Source organism: Brachionichthys hirsutus, unplaced genomic scaffold (assembly GCF_040956055.1).
Source record: "Brachionichthys hirsutus isolate HB-005 unplaced genomic scaffold, CSIRO-AGI_Bhir_v1 contig_747, whole genome shotgun sequence".
Lineage (NCBI taxonomy): Eukaryota > Metazoa > Chordata > Actinopteri > Lophiiformes > Brachionichthyidae > Brachionichthys > Brachionichthys hirsutus.
This window is the reverse complement of record NW_027180339.1, coordinates 183369-205943: the sequence shown is the minus strand read 5'-3', so window position 1 is coordinate 205943 and position 22575 is coordinate 183369. Positions and strand designations below refer to the sequence as shown.

Sequence of the window (22575 nt, the reverse complement as noted above, 5' to 3'; positions counted from 1 at the left end):
GTCTGAGCAATGTCGTTACCATACCCCTAACCCATTGACGTCATCAATGTGCACGCGAAAACATGGCGGCGACCACGTATGAATTTATGTTGTAAACAAAACGGATTTGATAACTTAGGAGAAATTTTTATATATTTTTGTAAATGTACTTTTAGACCGATTTGTAGTTACAGTCGAGGTTCCCTTTAAGCTTTTACCCAGGTGCAAATAGTCACGTCTCCAGCGGCTAGCAGGTTGCAAGCAGAACTGTCACACCCACAACACCAGGAAGTTGGGAAACCATAAGGAAGACCCCCAAGGACAAAACTCCCTGGAGTAAGTTTATTGACAGGACAGGGTGTTGACGGATCAATGAGACTGGGAATATTCATTGGAATGGAGATGGAGCAATGGGACTGGGAATATTCATTGGATTGGAGATGGAGCAATGGGACTGGGAATATTCATGGGATTGGAGACGGAGCAATCAGACTGGGAATATTCACGGGATTGGAGATGGAGCAATCGGACTGGGAATATTCACGGGATTGGAGACGGACCAATCGGACTGGGAATATTCACGGGATTGGAGATGGATCAATCGGACTGGGAATATTCACGGGATTGGAGACGTAGCAATGAGACTAGGAATATTCACGGGATTGGAGACGGAGCAATCAGACTGGGAATATTCACGGGATTGGAGACGGAGCAATCGGACTGGGAATATTCACGGGATTTGAGACGGATCAATGAGACTGGGAATATTCATGGGATTGGAGACGGAGCAATTGGACTGGGAATATTCACGGGATTTGAGACGTATCAATGAGACTGGGAATATTCATGGCATTGGAGACGGAGCAATTGGAGTGGGAATATTCACGGGATTGGAGACGGAGCAATGAGACTAGAAATATTCACGGGATTGGAGACGGAGCAATGAGACTGGGAATATTCATGGTTTGGAGACGGAGCAATGAGACTGGGAATATTCATTGGATTGGAGATGGAGCAATGGGACTGGGAATATTCAAGGGATTGGAGACGGAGCAATCAGACTGGGAATATTCACGGGATTGGAGACGGATCAATCAGACTGGGAATATTCACGGGATTTGAGACGGAGCAATGGGACTGGGAATATTCAAGGGATTGGAGACGGAGCAATCAGACTGGGAATATTCACGGGATTGGAGACGGATCAATCAGACTGGAAATATTCATGGATTGGAGATGGAGCAATCGGACTGGGAATATTCACGGGATTGGAGACGGAGCAATGAGACTAGAAATATTCATGGGATTGGAGACGGACCAATCGGACAGGGAATATTCATGGGATTGGAGACGGAGCAATGAGACTGGGAATATTCATGGGATTGGAGATGGAGCAATCAGACTGGGAATATTCATGGATTGGAGATGGAGCAATCGGACTGGGAATATTCACGGGATTGGAGACGGAGCAATGAGACTAGAAATATTCATGGGATTGGAGACGGACCAATCGGACAGGGAATATTCATGGGATTGGAGACGGAGCAATCAGACTGGGAATATTCATGGATTGGAGATGGAGCAATCGGACTGGGAATATTCACGGGATTGGAGACGGAGCAATGAGACTAGAAATATTCATGGGATTGGAGACGGACCAATCGGACAGGGAATATTCATGGGATTGGAGACGGAGCAATGAGACTGGGAATATTCATGGGATTGGAGATGGAGCAATCAGGATCCGAGACCGGATGTGACGCGGTCGGACCGGATGTGATCGCGCGAGACCTCCCGTGTGATTTTTGGATAAGATATATGACGGCTTTCTGCTACTAATATAATATTAGATATCACCATCGCATAATTCGCCCCTTTCGATTACTTTCATTAATCGACGGATTGGATTATCGCTCAGCGTGGAGGACCTCGAGGTATTTATCGACCAGTATTATTCCAGCTGCTGCGTCATGGAGGAATCCGCGTCGGGCGATAATCCCTCCAAGAAAAGAAAGGCCGACTCGGCTACTGATACGGAAGATCTCGGCAACGAAGATGCTCCGACTAGCGTACTGGACTCCATTAATAAAAAACTGGACGTCCTCGGCGTGCTTCACGCCGACGTTAAAGATTTGAAGGCTAGCTTGGAGCTCGCGTATGGTATGATGGCTGAGCTTCAGCGCGAGAACATCGAGCTACGCTCCTCCGTTGCGACTGTGTCAGTCGAAATGGAGAAGATTAAAACAGAAAATAAGACGCTCAAAGAGACAGTCCTGGACATTCAGTCGCGCAGTATGCAAGACAATTTAATATTCTCAGGCATCTCAGAGAGCGCCGCGGACAACCCAGAGTCCTTAATTAAAAACTTTATGACGACGTCACTGAAAATTCCCCCGGAGACGGTAAGTACAATCTCCTTTCACCGCGTCCACCGCCTCGGAGCCCGTAGAAGCGATAGGCCCCGTCCTATTATCGCCAAATTTGAACACTTTAAACATAAAGTGCTGCTAAAGAGCAAAGGACGGGAGCTTAAAGGAACCTCTTTCGGGATGAATGACCAGTTCCCGAGAGAGATCAACGAGCGGCGAAAGGTACTGTATCCGATCATGAAGCAGAATAGGCAGAAGGGCAAACGAGCTACGCTGGTTGTGGATAAACTATATATCGACAACCAGCTGTACCGAGACCCTGCCACCACCCCCTGGCTATTCTGAGTCAGAAACACCTGTAATTATTCCATTCAGCTAAGAATTAGAGGCATTTTCATGTGGATGAGGATTAAGCTTTAACATAATGCTCGTCAATATGTGTAGGTGTAGTTATGTTTTGGTGTATATGTAGATGGTTATGTATGTATGTATATGTATTTATATATGTGTATGTCCGTATATATATATATATGTGAAATAGAGAAACAAATGATCCAAAACTCACTGGGCTATTAGGAATTAATGTATTCCTCTTGTCCCAACTCTCCCCTCAGATCCACTCCCCCCCCTCACTGCTCCCCCTCCCTTTCACTCACCCCTCCCCTCTTCCCACACACACACCCTCTATGTCTATCACTTGTTTGTTATACTTGTTTATGTATCAGTGTTCTTGATTCTACTGTGCACGCATTTAAGACTCTTTATATCCCTCTCAGCTATCCAACCATCCAACACCCTGACTTTAACTCATCACATGCAGAGAATAGTAAGCAGCTCACAGAGATACACACATTTAGACCTGACTGCTCACCATCGGTATGTCTAAGTTAATTTTGGTATCTTGGAATGTGTGTGGCGCTCGCTCTCAGGCAAAAAGAATCAACATCTTAGACCATCTCTCAAAATTAAAAGCAGACATTTGTCTCCTACAAGAAACCCATTTACAAAAATCAGAAGAGAAATTACTCACAGACACAAATTTCAGTCAAGTTTTTTCTGCCTGCTATAACAGCAGACAAAGAGGAGTCTCTATATTAATACACAAGAGACTACTCTTCACGTTAAACAACACTGTAACGGATCCAGAGGGCCGATACATTATTATTCAGGCAACCGTATTCAATAAATTATACACAATTGTGAATCTGTACGCTCCTAATAGTGATGATTCGGCCTTCTTCCACACATTGTTCTCCCAGCTACTCGAGCTAACAGCAGAATCAACTATCATCATCGGCGGAGACTTCAACACAGTTCTAAATCCATCAGTAGATCGCTCCAGTACTACAGTACACACGAGGCGTTCACAATCAGCCAAAGTACTACTGGAATATATGGATGATTTTGGCCTTGGCGACGGCTGGAGATTAAAAAATCCAATGAAGAGGGAATACACGTTCTTTTCTTCTGTGCACCGTTCATTCTCAAGAATTGATTATTTTCTCACAAATAATTCTGTGATTGAGAATATTTCTACTAAAATTAATCCAATAATTATCAGCGATCATGCTCCGGTCACGCTTACCTTACAAATCGCAGCGACCTTTAAACCCCCGTCGACGTGGCGCTTTAACACCTCTTTGCTTAAAGATGCAGAATTTGATAGGGTCATAAGAGGAGAGTGGGCAGACTATCTGGAAACAAATGACTCTCCAAACTCATCTCCGTCTTTACTCTGGGAAGCAGGGAAAGCTGTAATCAGAGGTAAAATTATATCATATGCCTCTTACAAAAAAAAACAGGAACAGAAAATGGAAAAGGAATTAGAGGAGAAAATTAAACTATTAACCGATGCTTACGCAGCGAACTCAAGCAATCAAATGTGGACTGAACTACAAAACACAAAACTAAAACTAGATGATATATTATCAAAGAAAACAGAGTTCATATTACAACAATTGAGATACAACGACTTTGAATATAATAACAAATCAGGCAAGTTTCTGGCGAATCAACTCCAACGTAACAGAGAAAGATCTCTCATAACAGCAATTAAAGGGTTAAATGGTGAGTGCACGCAATCACCAGAAGAAATCAATCAGATATTTTACACGTTTTACCACAACTTGTATTCAGCAGCTAATAAACCCAACCCGGAGGATATTGAGGCATTTCTCAGTAATCTGAATATGCCTCAACTATCAACAGAGTATAAGAACATTCTGGAAGCTCCGCTGTCTATAAATGAACTCCACAGCGCCCTAGATGGTATGCCTAACGGCAAAGCACCAGGCCCGGACGGCTTCCCGGCTGAATTTATGAAGCATTTCTGGACCATGTTAGCGCCGTTATTCTTCAGATCAGTGACAGAAATGAAAAACAATGGTCATATACGACCCCACATGAATACAGCAGCAATTAAACTTCTACTGAAGCCAGACAAAGACCCCACCCTCCCTTCAAGCTACCGACCTCTATCATTAATCAACGCCGACGTCAAAATTATAGCAAAGGCACTCGCATCCAGGCTGGAGACAGTGATCCCGTCTGTAATTCACAGCGACCAAACAGGATTCATTAAAGGTCGACATTCCACCAACAATATTAGAAGACTGCTAAATCTGATCAGTATGTCGCAACGACTTGGAAAAAAGGCAGTGGTTGTATCGCTGGACGCAGAAAAAGCCTTTGATAAAGTTAGCTGGTCCTTCCTCTTTGCCGTCCTACACAAGCTTGGGTTTGGAGAGTCATTTATTCACTGGGTGTCAGTATTATATAACTCTCCCAAAGCGACCGTAACCACCAACGGGATTACCTCACAGAGCTTCACCTTGCAGAGAGGTACCAGGCAGGGCTGCCCACTCTCTCCTTTATTATTTGCAATATTTATTGAACCCCTAGCAGCAGCAGTGCGGCAGAATACCAGGATTAAGGGAATCAACACTGCGGTGTCAGAACACAAAATCAATTTATATGCTGATGACATCTTGCTTTATTTACAAGAACCCTCGGATTCGCTGCAGGAAGTATTCAAGTTGATAGCTAAATTTTCACAACTTTCAGACTATTCCATCAATTGGACAAAATCAACATTACTTCCCATTACAGAAAAGTCATGGAACCCTGCAGACCAGGACCCAAACTACTCCTTTCCTACGGGCAATTTAAAGTACTTGGGCATTAATATTTCACCTAAACTGTCTGAGTTAACCCGATTAAACTTCACCCCACTTCTGGATAAAATCAGCAGTGATCTGAAGCGTTGGAATAACCTCCCGATATCCCTTTTGGGAAGAATAGCCACCATCAAAATGAAAATTTTACCACAAATAAATTATTTATTTTCAATGATTCCGTTTAAACCAACTTCCAACTGCTTCCAGTCGTTGGATTCAGCCATCACCAAATTCTACTGGAAAAATAAAAAAGCAAGAATTAGTCTATCTACCCTTCAGAGGAGTAAATCTAAAGGAGGCCTGGAAGCCCCAAATTTTATGAATTATTACTTGGCTAACCAGCTACAATATCTTGTACTATGGATGCACCCGAATAGAGACTCTAATTACTGGTTAGAATTGGAACAGAAGGACTGCAAGGATATTAGACTCGCAGATCTCCCCTTTATCACAACAACCATTAAACGGCATAACTGTTTTAAAAACCCGATGATTTCTTCCACCTTGTCCGCCTGGTGGAAAGCGTTAGAAGTTACAAATTCTAAACTGGAACCCTGCATGTTCTCTCCAATCTGGAATAACCCTGACTTTCAGGCTAGCAATCAACCTTTCCATGTAGGTATGTGGGAACAGAAGGGAATCTCTCAACTCCATCATCTCTTTCATGACAATACGTTTATGTCATCTACAAAATTGTTCCAAAAATATGAACTCGGAAGCGGAAATTTCCTTTACTATCTTCAGGTAATGAATACAATTAAGAAAAGAATTCCAACGCTCCGGGGCCCGCCTCAGCCACCTGTATTTGTTATGGAAGTCACAAAGATTTCCCCGACAGTTAAAAAGACCCTTTCTAAGATTTATAAACTCCTCTCAAGCACAGATACGTTACTTCTTCCCATCTCAAAATGGGAGACGGATCTGTCACTAACCTTAGATCATGACTTTTGGACACAAATCTGTGAAAATGTATTTAAAATGACAAAACACAGAAATCTTCAACTCATCCAGTATAAGATCCTTCATAGAACACACATTACTCAATATATGATGAAGAAAATGGGCTTTTCTGAATCTGACATCTGCTCTCAATGCTCCCAAAATACTGCTGACACTTATTTCCATGCCCTATGGTTGTGCTCACCCGTCCAGGATTTCTGGGTCGCAGTATCACATAGACTGTCGTCCATCTTAGATTGTACGTTCCCTTTATCTCCGATCACTTGTCTACTCGGTGACTTGGCAGAAATCGTTATTTCTAAGAAACATACGCACCCCACACTCGCAGCCCTCGCCATCGCCAAGAAAACAATCCTCGTTAACTGGAAAAATAAACAGTCTTTAAACATCAATCATTGGTTGAATCTCCTCATAGAACACATATCAATGGAGAAAATCTCTGCTTCCAAAAAAATAAATAAAAAACATTTGAAATATTTTACAGAAAGTTGGTCTCCTTTTATTAAATCATTAAATATAAATATTACAACCTGATTCTGCCTGCTAGCGAAAGCCACCACAACGATGTAAATGGTAATGCTGCTTGTTTCTGTTTTCTGTATCCAGGACCGAGTGGATCTCAGAAATACATCGCCGCCCAGCCATTCTAACTTTCTATGTTTCAGCTCCAGTCTCCAGCTCAATGTTCTTCACACAAGGATGGTTGATCTCCGGGGCTGTTGGCATGCTGGGCTAACTCTTCAGGGGCTATCCCCGTGGCTTGATATGTGCAACCCGGCTCCTCGGGTCTCTGCTGGGTGGCGCATGCTTCTCGGGCGGCCGCCGGTGTTCCGCTAGGCTGCCATGCGGGGGTGCTGGCCTATGCGTTTGGGATGGCACTGAGCTGGCGCAGTCTGTCACTCCTCTGCTGGTAGTAGCGGCCGGGGTCCGGCTGGTGACCTGGCGTGGCCATGGCCCCCTCACCTCCCCTCCCTCCTCCCTGACCTCTCTCCTCCACCCTCCCCGTCCCCTGCTCGCCCTCTTCTCCTTGGTCTCGTCTCCTGTCCTGCCTCCCCCTTGCCCCTCTCCCCTCTCCTTCGCCTCCCTTCCTCTCCCCTCGTGGTCTCCCCCTTCCCCTCTCTCCCCGCATCTCCTCTTCCGGCATCCTGCCTCCCGCCGGGGCCTCGCGGCTCCCTCCTTCCTGGGGGCTTGATTATGGGGGATGGGTGGGATGCATCGGGGGCGGCGCTCGATCCAGGCCCTGTGCATGGTTGGGCCCTCTGACACATGTGGGTGGGATGGGTGAGGCTGGGGACTATGGTCGGGCTCCCTCCTCCCCCCGCCTGGTTGGCTGGGGCCTCATGTGCTGCGCCTCTTAACTCACCACCTTAGCACAACACATTTGTAAATATACACATAGGGTACATGCACCTGGGGGGCCTGGTGCTGGGGGGCGTTCACCGAGCGTCCCTCTGCAACCCCCCCCCCCCCCCCATTTTAATGCACCACATGGGGTTACGCGGGTGCTAGGCGGGGAGATAAGGGGGAGGGCGCAGGGCAGGAGTGCGCCGTTGCCCTCCTCCGCATCCCCCGTCTGGCCCCTCCTGCCCCAAATTTTAACGCACTACATACATGTGTATATAGCACCTGGGTGTCCACACATTCGCGGTGTTGGGAGGGTTCCCCAGTCTGGGATCTGGGGAGCCATATAGACAGGGTATGGGGGGGGGTTCATAATCAATTTATTTATTTTTGGCCTTGGCGCGGCATGTGGGGCCTTAGCGGGCTGGGCTTGGGGTGGGACGGTGGTCCGGCCTCCTGCTCCCTACTCTCCATCCCAGGGAATAATACTCTCCTCCCAAATGGCTGTATAGGGTCGGATAGGGCTGAAGCCCCTGCACTGTCTACTCCCGTTCCCCAGACGCTGGTTCGCTGGGTTGGGGGGTTGCCCGAGCTCGGCGGTGGGTTGGGTGGTGGGGGGGGGGGGTGCGGTGGGGGGGAGGGGGCGCGGGGGGTGGGGGGGGGCTGGGCCGTGGGGGGGGCTGGGGGACTGTGGGGGATGGGTGGAGGGTGCTGGGAGGGGGGCGGGTGGTTGGGGGGGGCGTGGTGTTGGGTGCTGGTGGGGCGCCAGGCCGGCCCGCTGTGCCCCGTGCCGCTGCGCTGGCCTAGGTTTTGTCGGCTGTGTTGGTGTAAGTTGCCCCCGGGCCCTGGACTGGTTCTTCTGCGTGTGGCTCTGGTGGGGCCATGGTGGTCGTTCTTGGGTTGCTGTAGCTGCTTGGGGTGATCTGGGGGCTTATGTCGCCATTGTTGGGTCCGGGATGGCTGCCCCGTTCTTAGGTGGAGGTTTCACGCATGCCAGATCCACCACTCCAGCACCTATTAAAACTCGTTTAGAGAGTCAACCCCGCACACAGATCTCTGAGTTAGTGGAGGTTGCTGGGTTAGTGCTTGTGGCTCTCACTATGCTCTCTCTCTTTTTCTTCAGATCTGAGAACTTGGTGATCCATACTTTCCTCTAGAGACGAATGTGAACCTGGTGTATTGGGACAACTCTTGGTGATGATTGGATGGAAGGGGTAGAATTAAGGGGCACAAATAAATCCATTGCACTTTCTTCTCAGAACACTGTGTATTTGTCACTTTTTGTTTGTTCATGTTGTATGTTCACTGCGGTGTGCACAGCCCTCTACGGCGGTAAGCAGGTAATAAAACCAATAAAATAGGAATAGGCTAGGCTGCCAAGAGGGCAGGTGACGGTCACAATCACTATAAGAATAAAAAGAGAGAAAAAAAGAAGAGAAAAAAGAAAAAAAAAAAAAAAGAAAAACAAAAAAAAAAAAAAAAAAAAGGAGATGGAGCAATCAGACTGGGAATATTCATGGGATTGGAGACGGAGCAATCAAACAAGAAACGTGGGAAATGTGGGATTTTATTGTAAAGCAGAACTTTCTGTCTAAAGAAAGGAACCAGCAGGACGACTTCAGCCTTCGTCTCGTTAACAACACAGGAAGTGATTGTGATCCGTGAACAGACAGGAAGCACTGGGGGAGGGGCGGAGTCCAGAAGGAACAAAGACACGCCCATTTACTCCGACACCTCCGGACTCGTTAGTGTCCAAGTCCCGCCGCAGGTTCCAGGAGGATTGGAAGAAAAGGAAGGATTTCTGAGGACGGACAGCAGAGACGACTCTAGAGGCCGTCAGATGTCTCTCGTCTCAGATCACATGACCCCAGGAGGACCAATAGGACAAAGGGAAAGCACAAACAACCCAGCAGCCGAAGAGTTAAAGTGTAACGATGGAGGACGTTCTAAGGACGTCGGATGAAGACAGTCTTAAAGATCCTGTTTGACGTCTCCAGAGAAGAGAGACGAGAACAATCCCCGAAATATTTAAATGACACCGTTTAGACTCTAATCAATAAGTATCGATCACTGGATCCTCGTCGCTGATGTCTTTGATCGGATCGTGTTCTGGTGAAGACCCGGTGGACTCCAGTTCAAACAGGATGATGTGGGGACACCGCTCCTTGTCCCAGAACCCTGCGGAGACAGAACCAACAGAACTGAGCAGAAACGCCACGAAGCCACACCCGAACCCGATCAGTCCACCTTAAATGTCCAGGTGGACTCATTGTCTTTGTCCAACAACCTCAGATCCCTTCAGGTGAAACAGCTTCACCTTTTGTTGTGGAAAAGACACCAAAGGACAAAGACTATCTTGTCTCACAAGTCTGACAGAGAATAATCTCCCCGTGTCAGAAGGTTCTTCTACACATAGTTTCACACACGAAGACACTCACTGCGTTCATTCTGTCCTTGTCCCAATGCCCGCCGGCTGGATGACGACCTCTGGCTGGATGTCCACCTCTGGCTGGATGTCCACCTCCGGCTGCATGTCCACCTCCGGCCGCATGTCCACCTCTGGCTGCATGTCCACCTCCGGCTGCATGTCCACCTCCGGCTGCATGTCCACCTCTGGCTGTAGTCTCTTCGTGAGCTCAGCGCTGTCCTCAGAAGGTGGACGAGGTTTACCTGGATAACAAAGACGCATCAGTCCACCGCTCACGGTTGCAGGTGAACGGACGTGAGTGGATCACCAGCAACACTCCATCAAACAAAAGTAGCTGCTGCTAAACAGAGGAGACGAAGAACGGGACGTCCTCCGAGAGGAACCGGGGACAGTTTAACGCTTGTGTTACAAAAAAAGTCCCATTCATGACCCTTCAAGTGGACAAAATGTCCACCTGTAAAATGTAATATTTTTCCTGACCTCATTCTGGACCTGATCCAGTTGGAGAGATAGAGACACCCCCACCCTGCATGACTGTGTCAAATTCCATAAACATTGATAAATAATCAACTGAGATATTGAGGAAAATATTTTGAATCTCCATTGACTGCAATATTAACAAATAGTTCCAAGTGATCCAGAATCCAGGATCTCTTCTGGATCATCACCGAAATGTAATCATCTGTTCCTGGAAACATTCCCGACAAATCCTGGAAACTTCATCCAGATCCGTCCAGAACCTTTTGAGTTATCTTGCTAACAGCCGGACAGACAAACGGCGGCGGGAAATATGGGTTTTCAAATTTAAGCCCAAATTACCCCCCTTTCAAAAATCACCCCTCTGTGACCTTTTCTTGGACACTATGTAGAACAAATGGACATGTTTGTCTGAAGGGTCGTGGACAGGTTAAACATGGATTACACAGTCAAATTATGGACGTTGAGATTTTGTGACTCCGCCTCACCAAAGAGGACGGTGGTTGTCCTGGAGGGAGTTTAGAATTTCTGAAATGGACTAAACTGTCCAGGAGTTACTCAAGGGTCAACACAGCACGACTGTCTTCCCTGGTCCGTCATCGTGGTTCTGGACTCTGAAGCTGAAACCACCTCCTGTTTGCTTCATCAGGTCAAAGTGTCCAATCAAAGCCAGGAGACAGAGACTGGTTCTGTCTGGGTCGCTCACCTGTCCTCTGTCTGTACAGCTTGAATCCAACGGCAGCCGTGAGGACGAGAAGAACCGCTGCAGTGATGACGATGATGATGATGGTGTTCACGTTAGTGGGTTCCTCTGGAGAGCAGAAAACAACGAGTCAGAGAACAACGTCCATGTCCCAACAGAACCGTCCTGCAGACGGACACCACCTGGTTGGTGGTCCTGCCGTCCTGTTTAGGTGGTTTCATGTCCACCTGTCCACAGGAGGACGGTCTGTGCTGCTTTCTGTCCTGATGTTGGTTCCAGTCTCAGGGAGACTCGTCCAATGTTCTAATGTTCTAGTGTGTTCTAATGTTCTGACAGAGGTTTGACTTTAAAACTAGAAACTTCTGAAAAATGAAATGGATCCAAAAGACTTTTTCTCCAACTCCAGACTGAAACCTCCGAAGCGCTGGAACGCTGCGTCCCTCTGCTGAGGCTGGACAGTCCCACAGCTCTGTGGACCTGTCCTCATGGAGAAACACAAGGTTCTGATAACATCCTGGTCCACATCAGGAATATGGGGAACGTTTTACATCCCAGCTTCTGGAGAAACGAAGGAACGTGGTGAAGAACGCTGATTCCATAAAGGAGCGTTAGAATCAACGTGTCTTCCCACGGTACTGAAGGACTTCATGTTGGACCCGTGTCCCACCCTCCTAGCTTCACGTCAACATTCACTGGGTTCTGGATCATCCTGCTAACAAGCAGATCCAGGTCCAATCAGAACCTCCTCCACGGTTCTGGATCATCCTGCTAACAAGCAGATCCAGGTCCAATCAGAACCTCCTCCGCAGTTCTGGATCGTCCTGCTAACAGATCCAGGTCCAATCAGAACCTCCTCCACGGTTCTGGATCATCCTGCTAACAAGCAGATCCAGGTCCAACAGAACCTCCTCCGTGGTTCTGGATCATCCTGCTAACAAGCAGATCCAGGTCCAATCAGAACCTCCTCCGCTGAGGACATGAACTGACTTTACTGACATCGTCCTGCATGAATGAAAGCCCAGTGGACATCGGACCGCCACCACACACAGAACTATCACTGATTCAAAGGCTTCCGTCTTCTGTGCAGGTACCGGGTTAGGGTTCTGGTACCGTTGTCTGGGTCCCGGGTGGTTTATTGATTATCTGAACTCTAAAGTTACACAGAAAACAGCAAACGACAATAAAAGAAACAAAACTTCTGTCCAACTCTTCAAACCCATGATCTGGACCATCAGAGAGACAGAAATGTGTCCCCACCTTCACCCCCTGATCCCAGTCTCACCCCAGTTGGTCCAGATCTTTCCTTTGTCCAGTCTGGTGACCAAGTCGTCCTTCACACCGAAGAGCTGGAACACACAGTCGTACCTCCTCCAGTCTTCAGCCGCCGCCGATGAAAGGTCCAGGTCCACACTCATCTGGAAGGTTCCGTTATGGTTGGGGAGGATCTCTCCGTGCTCCACCTCCTCATGAAGCTCCTCCCCATCCTTCCTCCAGAAGAGAGCGGCTCTGTCTGGGTAGAAACCTGTAGCGAAGCAGCTGACGGGAGAGGAAGGAGTCTTCTGGAGGAGAAACACTGAGGGGAGCTCTGGAGGAGGAGACAAAGACACGTTAGAGAGGGGAGCACTGGAGGAGGAGACAAAGACACGTTATAGAGGGGAGCTCTGGAGGAGGAGACAGACACGTTAGAGAGGGGAGCTCTGGAGAAGACAAAGACACGTTATAGAGGGGAGCTCTGGAGGAGGAGACAAAGACACGTTAGAGAGGGGAGCTCTGGAGGAAGAGACAAAGACACGTTAGAGAGGGGAGCTCTGGAGGAGAAGACAAAGACATGTTATAGAGGGGAGCTCTGGAGGAGGAGACAAAGACACGTTAGAGAGGGGAGCTCTGGAGGAGGAGACAAAGACACGTTAGAGAGGAGCGATCTGGAGGAGGAGACAGACACGTTAGAGAGGGGAGATCTGGAGGAGGAGACAGAGACACGTTATAGAGGGGAGCTCTGGAGGAGAAGACAAAGACACGTTATAGAGGGGAGCTCTGGAGGAGGAGACAAAGACACGTTAGAGAGGGGAGCTCTGGAGGAAGAGACAAAGACACGTTAGAGAGGGGAGCTCTGGAGGAGAAGACAAAGACATGTTATAGAGGGGAGCTCTGGAGGAGGAGACAAAGACACGTTAGAGAGGGGAGCTCTGGAGGAGGAGACAAAGACACGTTAGAGAGGGGAGATCTGGAGGAGGAAACAAAGACACGTTAGAGAGGAGCGATCTGGAGGAGGAGACAGACACGTTAGAGAGGGGAGATCTGGAGGAGGAGACAGAGACATGTTAGAGAGGGGAGCTCTGGAGGAGGAGACAAAGACACGTTAGAGAGGGGAGATCTGGAGGAGGAGACAGAGACACGTTAGAGAGGGGAGCTCTGGAGGAGGAGACAGAGACACGTTAGAGAGGGGAGATCTGGAGGAGGAGACAAAGACACGTCATCAGGAGTCACTGTTGTCGCCAGAGACACTGAAACGACGCAAATAAACCTCAGAGGAGAGGAGGCGACAAAAGAAGGGAGGAGCAAAGGAGAAGAAGACTGAAGGAGAGAGACGGAGGACAGAGAGGTAAAGGACAGAGTGTGTCTCTGTGTGTGGGTCAGAAACAGCAGAGGAACATGAAGGTTGTTGGTTTGAAACTCCACCAGGTGATGTGCTTCTACCTGTTCTCAGCAGAGAGCTCCTCCCATACTCCAGATACTTCCTCCCCCACTCAGGACACACCTGGGTGAAGTAATGCTTGTAGTATTCCATCACAGCTCTATCATGATCCAATCTGTGTTTGGTGATGACAGCCTGAGGACTGGGAGCGATCCATGTCTCCGTCTTCAGGTCCAGGACGATGAAGTCTTCTCCATTATAACCATACTGAAAAAAACCAGTGACCTCTCCAGTCTCATCGTCCCACTCACAGCCAGACATCCGCTGGAAAATGTGGACACCTGAGAGAGAGACAGACTCCAGTCATCGACCTGGTCCTCACTGGACCCAGCAGAACCAGCAGAACCAGCAGAACCAGCAGAACCAGTCTGTGTCCCGGAGCTTTAGAAACCCAGCAGTGATGCAAAAGGGTTCCTGCAGAGGTGTGTATGTGTGTGTGTGTGTGTGTGTGTGTGTGTTTACTTCCTACAGCATGAACACAACATTTAATAAACACAAACAAACCTTCTGATTGGTTGAAGCGCTTCCTTAAAGTTTCCATGTCGACTTTGTACCCTTCTTGGTTCCCCACACTGATCCCCGTCTGTCGGGTCCAGTACTCTGGATCCTCTGCTGTGACTTTGTCCATCCAGTCCTGTTTGGGTTCTGCTCTCTTGGTCTTACTGTCATAGTGATACATCTGGACGTCATCCATCAAACCAACGGACACATACTCCGGGAAGTTTGAGACTCCAGAAGACGCCGTGTAGAAATACTTCAAAGAGTGAGTCTCTGAAAGAAAAAACAGAATCACGATCTGAAGGTTGAACCTGTTTCCACCTGATGACATCACTTCCTGCTCTCCACTCACACCTGAACCTGTGACCGATGACAACTTCTGGTTCTGATTACAGGTTTGAACTCTGAGGCTCCTGCAGCTGAAACCCAGCAGAACTTCTTCTTCTATGGTTTCACAAAGTCGCGCTGGTCATTTTCCACCATCAGCTGATAACTGGCATCATTTTCAAGGCCAGATGTCGGAGAGTTTGTGAATTAAAAAGGTTTTTTGACCCTAAAGATTTGGGTTTCAGCACCACAACAAATAAAGGTGTGACCCGGTCCCGAAACACCGTCAGGTCCTGATGGGCAGAACCTGCAGAACCCAAAGCCTGTTTCACTCACAACAGATTTTGTGATAAATATTTCTCATTAATATTGATACATTTAATATTTGAAGGACACGGTTCTATATAAGAAAGAACGCCAGTCTAACACCAGTTATAACACCAGTCAGCAGTTATTACAGCAGTTACAATACCAGTTATAACACCAGTTATAACAGCAGTTATAATATCCGTTACAGTCTGGATTCAGAGCGGATTCTGATCCTCTGACGTTCCAACATTCCCTCCATCATCAGCTGACGTCTCTTCCTTCTCGTCCTGGTTCTAACAGTTGGTTCTGTTCAGGTGTCAACAGGAAGGTTCTCTGATTTGTTCTCTTTGAGTTCTGACACTTCCATTGTTGTTCTCCTCAGAACCTCCGCCGTCGTCTGAAGACGTGGACATCCTGTTTCTGTGTCACGTCCAGAATGCTGAACAAATCCGTCCCCTGCTCATAGTTCGGTGTGGAAACCGTGCGGTCCAGTCCATGCTGGGTTCTGAGGCTGACACGGGTCAGAACCCATCCAAACGGATCAGGACATTTGTCAGCTGGAGAATAAAGCTGTCCACTCTCTGGTGGACAAACTCTATCATGAAGACGCAGCTTGGAAACCATCTCTAAACCGGTTTGTTGTTGGACCTCAGCAGAACCACCGACCGACACCAGCACACCTCCGTCATCAGGTCTGATGTCCGTCTGAGCCGGAGGTTCTGAACCCATCAAATTAAAGAGGACAAAGAAGGAAGAACTACCTTTGTCCTCCTGTCCCAGTTTGACCTGAAGTAAATGGACTTTACAGGAAGAACTTTAAGATGACGGGTCGGTACCGTTTGGACATTTCTAGACTCCTAACATTTCAGGAAGTCCAACAACAGAACCGTCAACCCAGACAGCAGGATAGAAACTCACCTCCCACCGCCCCAGGTACACCTGTACCCAGAACCAGAACCAGAACCAGAACCGAGGTCTTCATCGTGAACTGTCCCATCTGCAGCTCAAACAACAGAACAGCCACAAGATTCTTTAAAGCTTCCAGTCCGACCATCAAGGGTGAAGTGAGGACAAAACCCGAGAGGAGCGGACTTCCCCGTCCGTCTGAGCCAATCAGAATTTAGTCTGAGCGATGACGTCGCTTGTTACTCGGCAGAACTGTCACAGGTTGTGAATCAAAAGCGAAAGTAGAATGGATCTTATTTTAAGCTGCGTCAGAGTCTTTGTTTGAGCGTCTCAGCAGGTTCTGAGTTCTGGACGCTGAAAACTTCTGGACCGACAGAAACGTGAGCCGCTGTTGATGTTTGATCCGGATGCTGCTCCGCTTTCTGCTCCACTTTCACTGCGCTCATGTTCCTGGTAGAGTCAATGCGGAGGGGATAGGCATAGGCGAACTAGGCGGTTGCCTAGGGCGCCACCAGCTGGAGGGGGCGCCACTCCAAGCCTCGAAAAAGAATTATATATAAAAAAAAAAAAATGAAAATAAACTAATAATAGTTATAATTTATTGCCCCAACGGGCGCCCTTTTCTCATGCTCTGCCCTAGAAAATAAAAAACAAACAAATACAGAAAAAATTAAAAACAACACCCCCCCTCGTTGTTTGTCATTCTTGGTATGACCTGAAACACAATGCCTTGACCGTCCAAGGAGAGGGGGGGGGGCGATTTATCAGTGCGCACCTCAGCTAGACCGTGACGGTTGCTGCTGCAGCATACCTGTCAACCAGTACGTTTTTGCCGTACAAAGAACGGTTTTTATGCATTCTAAGACGTGTACGGCGTAGAAGAACATCTGTACGGGAAAACGCAAATTTGTAGCGTCCGTCAGACGCTGAAACAAGGACGAGATGGGCCTCAGAACAAGCTTTTATTAATCGGTAACCCCGCCGCTAACAGAACAGATATCCTCTCCCGTCTCTCTCACCCCCTCCACGCTCACACACACCCCGCCCCTCCTCCCTGGATGCCTTCACTGACTCTCTGCAGAGTAGGAATTACGAACACGAACACGAACTGTTACAGTCCCATCCGGTCTGCACCGAATATCAAGAAACGTGAAAAACATGTTTCCCAATCACAAGCCAGCAAAGGTTTGTATTTTCTGTCCCTGTTTGAAATTTAAATTACAAGCATCATTGATCGATACTTAAGTTTGGTTTACAAAAATAAAAATGCTAACGATTTCCCCCCCCGAAATATCTGTTTCTTATTTAAAAAATTAAATTACAAGCATTATTAATGGATATTTTAGTTTAGTTAAAATATCAAAATTAAACTGTATCCTAATTAATAATGTCCAACTATGTACATAAATAAATGCATTTGAAAAAAAATATATGGTGTAAGGTTATTTTGTATTTTGTAAGGAAGAAATCAACGGTTTGTAAGGCCATGGAGCCTTGGAGGTTGACAGGTATGCTGCAGAGAGGAGCTTCTCCAAACTAAAGCTTATAAAAACTTACCTGAGATCCACGATGTCACAAGAGCGTCTCAATGGACTTGCTTTAATAAGCATAAATCCAGTGGCGGGCGGTGCATTTTACACCTAGGCCTTCAGTGAAGTCCTACTTAGTCCGACTTGAATAAATACCCCTCATAATACCATCATTTATGACACCACTGCTTTAGAAATAATGTACAAACACACACTTACGCACTACTGGGTGCTGCATCACCTCAATCGTGTACAACACAGGATATTTTTTCCGGAGCATTTAAAAATCAATAAATTGCATCAGCAATTAAAACTTACCACTATACGTGGTACTATCAAAGTTATAAATAAAAGGGAATTTTTCCAAAGCGTTTTAAAGTCCACCATGAAGCTTTAAATTGCGAACTTGCAGTTTAATATAAGAAAGACTGCAATACAACGTGTTGTACTTCCACTACAATCACACAGCTGCACCGGCGCACCACATTATTTACATACATTGCATTTACATATCTGTGATTTTATTTCGTTATGTTAAATAAATAAAATGTTGGTACTCACCAAAACGGCTGTCCCGTTTGAAAACAAAATCCATTCTCCTTTCTTAAAGTTCCTAAATCCGGTGTTGCTCCAAACATTAAATCGATCCCTTGCAAACAAAAGGCATTCCCAGCAGAACAATTTGCAGCAACTCTCGGAAGCCGTAAGCCAAAAGTTTGAAGCCTGGAAGCGGCGTACCAATCCTTTCCCCACCCGGGACAGGTTAGCTAGCTCCGGAGCTAGCTTGAAGCTAGCTCTCGTGAGCCGAAGCTAGTAGCTTCTCTGTAAAGGTCCGTCTTGAAAATGGCCTTTCAAGAATATCCACAACCAAATACACACTTACCCCTCCTTCGGCCATTGTGGGTTAAAAGCGCAGGAATAATTGCGGTTTTATCTTCGGTCTGTCGCGCTGTACCGGCGCCAGCTGATTAGCTGATGACGCAATATGCCTAGCGCTGCCCTCTCACACGGAGTATCCAATCACAGGCAGGAAGGCCTTACTTTCACCAACTCGTGATCTGATTGGCTATCGCAACTGTCTATCAACTCAACTCTACGAGCCCGTTCACTCACACAACACAGACGGCAAGCAGCGCTGATTCTGAAGGTCTCGGACGGATAGTACTTGCCACTGGTACTATGAAATCCGCCTGGCAACACAAGCTAGCTGAATTCTGATTGGATAAAAACTCTCACCTAAAAATACATCACTGTAATATAATATAACATGAATGTGAAGAATATATATATATATATACATAAAATTAAATTGATTTTATCATAAATATGATCATGTATTCTTGATTTCTGGTTATGTTAGGCAAGCAGAGAAGGCCTTGCATGCCCTGACCGCCCGCCACTGCATAAATCATGAGCTTTCAAGACAGGTATCATTTGATGATACCATCGATGCCTTTGCCGCAAGGAAGTCCAGACGTGTAAAATTTTAAATGTAAGCTATCATGGCAAAATTATTTGCTATGTATCTGTTTTGCATTGTTTGTGTGGAAGCTGTCACGACTTTTAATTTCCTCTTAATCTGAACAGTAACCCTGTTTTATTTCTGTTTATTTATTTTATTTTATTATTTGTATTGTATAGCGTGTGCTTGTTGTTTTGAAGAATAATTAAACTTTTAAGGTCCGTCATATGGCTGTTGTTATTAATGTTTTATATATATAATGTTTGCTGTGTATGGGGGGGGGGGGGGGGGGGGGCAAAATCATAATCTCGCCTAGGGCACCAATAATAATGCGGAATAATAAAAGTCCCACCTTGAGTTCTTCAGCTGAGACAACAGAACCCATGATCCGAACAGGGTCCATCTTTACCTGACAGGTTCTGCTGTTGGTGACGTCGAGGCTCGACCTGCTGGTCGTTACCTGAGCTCATCATTTAGCTTCAGTAAGGAAGTAAATGTTATTTATATATTATATATTATTCATAGATCACCTTCACAGACAACAAGCCACAAAGTGGCTGGCCTAACTCTGAAGTTTAACCTAGATAGAAGGCCAAAAAAAAACACCCTTTGAGTTCTGACACTTCCATTGTTGTTCTCCTCAGAACCTCCGCCGTCGTCTGAAGACGTGGACGTCCTGTTTCTGTGTCACGTCCAGAATGCTGAACAAATCCGTCCCCTGCTCATAGTTCGGTGTGGAAACCGTGCGGTCCAGTCCATGCTGGGTTCTGAGGCTGACACGGGTCAGAACCCATCCAAACGGATCAGGACATTTGTCAGCTGGAGAATAAAGCTGTCCACTCTCTGGTGGACAAACTCTATCATGAAGACGCGGCTTGGAAACCATCTCTAAACCGGTTTGTTGTTGGACCTCAGCAGAACCACCGACCGACACCAGCACACCTCCGTCATCAGGTCTGATGTCCGTCTGAGCCGGAGGTTCTGAACCCATCAAATTAAAGAGGACAAAGAAGGAAGAACTACCTTTGTCCTCCTGTCCCATTTGGACCTGAAGTAAATGGACTTTACAGGAAGAACTTTAAGATGACGGGTCGGTACCGTTTGGACATTTCTAGACTCCTAACATTTCAGGAAGTCCAACAACAGAACCGTCAACCCAGACAGCAGGATAGAAACTCACCTCCCACCGCCCCAGGTACGCCTGTACCCAGAACCAGAACCAGAACCAGAACCGAGGTCTTCATCGTGAACTGTCCCATCTGCAGCTCAAACAACAGAACAGCCACAAGATTCTTTAAAGCTTCCAGTCCGACCATCAAGGGTGAAGTGAGGACAAAACACGAGAGGAGCGGACTTCCCCGTCCGTCTGAGCCAATCAGAATTTAGTCTGAGCGATGACGTCACTTGTTACTCGGCAGAACTGTCACAGGTTGTGAATCAAAAGCGAAAGTAGAATGGATCTTATTTTAAGCTGCGTCAGAGTCTTTGTTTGAGCGTCTCAGCAGGTTCTGAGTTCTGGACGCTGAAAACTTCTGGACCGACAGAAACGTGAGCCGCTGTTGATGTTTGATCCGGATGCTGCTCCGCTTTCTGCTCCACTTTCACTGCGCTCATGTTCCTGGTAGAGTCAATGCGGAATAATAAAAGTCCCACCTTGAGTTCTTCAGCTGAGGCAACAGAACCCATGATCCGAACAGGGTCCATCTTTACCTGACAGGTTCTGCTGTTGGTGACGTCGAGGCTCGACCTGCTGGTCGTTACCTGAGCTCATCATTTAGCTTCAGTAAGGAAGTAAATGTTATTTATATATTATATATTATTCATAGATCACCTTCACAGACAACAAGCCACAAAGTGGCTGGCCTAACTCTGAAGTTTAACCTAGATAGAAGGCCAAAAAAAAACACCCTGTGGAGACTGAATACTGGACTATTGAATAATAATGCGTTCAAAGCCGAAATGGCAGAGGAACTGAAGACCTATTTGGAATTCAACGATAATGGAACAGTTAATCCTGCAATTCTGTGGGATGCTGCTAAAGCATATCTTAGGGGGGAAATCATAGCCAAATGTGTGAGGCTGAAGAGGCTAAGAGACAAGAAATTAGCAGACTTGCAGGCGCAACTAAAAAATCTGGAACAACTGCATAGTATCAATAAGGATCCTTCGACACTGGAGCAAATGAGGCCAATTAAACAGGACATTGATAAGATCCTTGGTGAGGAAATTGAAAAAAAAGCTAAGATTTATGAAACAGCGACATTATGAGGCGGGATCTAAAGCATCTAGATTACTTGCATGGAAACTTAGGAAGCAGCGAGATGAAAATTCAATCCACAAAATCAAGGATCCGATAACAAACAAGTCATATGATAAACTGGAGGGAATCCATAAGGCATTTGAAAAATATTATCAATCTCTATACACACAACCAGATAAGCCAGATGACTCTTCAATTCAGCAATTTTTAGCTTTATTAGATTTACCCTCTATAGGAAATGATCAAAACAATACATTGGTTCGTGAAATAACAATAGAGGAGATTGATGGTGGAATTTTGGGTCTCAGTGGCAATAAATCACCAGGCTGTGATGGGTTCCCTCCAGAATGGTACAAAGGCATGAGAGAAATGTTACTTCCTCTGCTGAAAGCCTCCTTCAACCACACCCTGAACTGTTGACTCCGCCCACCATCATGGAGTGAAGCATTTATATCAGTAATACCAAAGGAGGGGAAGGATAAAATGGACTGTAAAGCATATAGACCAATTAGTGTGCTGAATGTAGACTATAAATTATACGCAGCTATTTTAGCCAACAGACTGAACACAATAATGGTCGTTAATCGATGAGGACCAGACAGGCTTCATGAGTAACAGGCAAACACGACAATATACGGCGAAAGTCAAGCGCAGTCCTTCTCAGCCTTGATGCGGAGAAGGCTTTCAATTCAGTGGGATGGGACTTCTTATTTCAAGTTATGAAAAGATTTTTATTTTGTGATTTGTTTATAGGAACACTCTATTCCTCACCAACAGCAAGGATAAAGATCAATGGCTGTCTCTCAAACCGTATAAAACTACAGCGAGGATGTAGACAGGGCTGCGCTTTAATTTTTTTATCGAGCCACTGGCACAGAAAATAAGAGAGGACCCTGCTCTGCAGGGCATAACCACAGGGAATGTCAGAAACAAAATGTTTCTGTACGCAGATGACGTTATGGTAACACTTCAAAACCCTGAATCCAGCATTCCATTATTAATGAACACTCTGGAGATGTACGGGAAATACTCGGGCTACAGACTTAATGTCCAGAAACACAACTGTTACCTTTTTATTTTGTCCCTTCAAGACAACTAAGAGGCAGATATAAATTAAATTGGTCACAACAGCAAATTAAATACCTAGGGGTGTTCC

At 46.4% G+C, this 22575-nt stretch overlaps 1 protein-coding gene across 1 annotated transcript; it reads right to left on the bottom strand.

Moving 5' to 3' along the window:
• Positions 1-9382: 9382 nt before the first annotated feature.
• On the bottom strand, positions 9383-16300 carry LOC137913692 (major histocompatibility complex class I-related gene protein-like). The gene is made up of 7 exons (XM_068757327.1): positions 16181-16300; positions 14633-14899; positions 14131-14409; positions 12716-13018; positions 11437-11541; positions 10264-10495; positions 9383-10003 (listed from the first exon to the last, which is right to left on the bottom strand). The coding sequence occupies exons 1-6, from the start codon at positions 16257-16259 to the stop codon at positions 10269-10271; spliced, it is 1260 nt and encodes a 419-aa protein (XP_068613428.1). The 5' UTR covers positions 16260-16300; the 3' UTR covers positions 9383-10003; positions 10264-10268.
• Positions 16301-22575: the final 6275 nt, after the last annotated feature.

Excerpts from the sequence above, each read along its gene's own strand:
- LOC137913692 (XM_068757327.1), bottom strand. The coding sequence starts at position 16,259 with ATGGGACAGTTCACGATGAAGACCTCGGTTCTGGTTCTGGTTCTGGTT. Across the intron at positions 11,542-12,715 it reads AAAGATCTGGACCAACTGGG|AGGAACCCACTAACGTGAAC; the intron begins GTGAGACTGGGA and ends TCTGCTCTCCAG. Across the intron at positions 10,496-11,436 it reads GCTGTACAGACAGAGGACAG|GTAAACCTCGTCCACCTTCT; the intron begins GTGAGCGACCCA and ends TTTGTTATCCAG.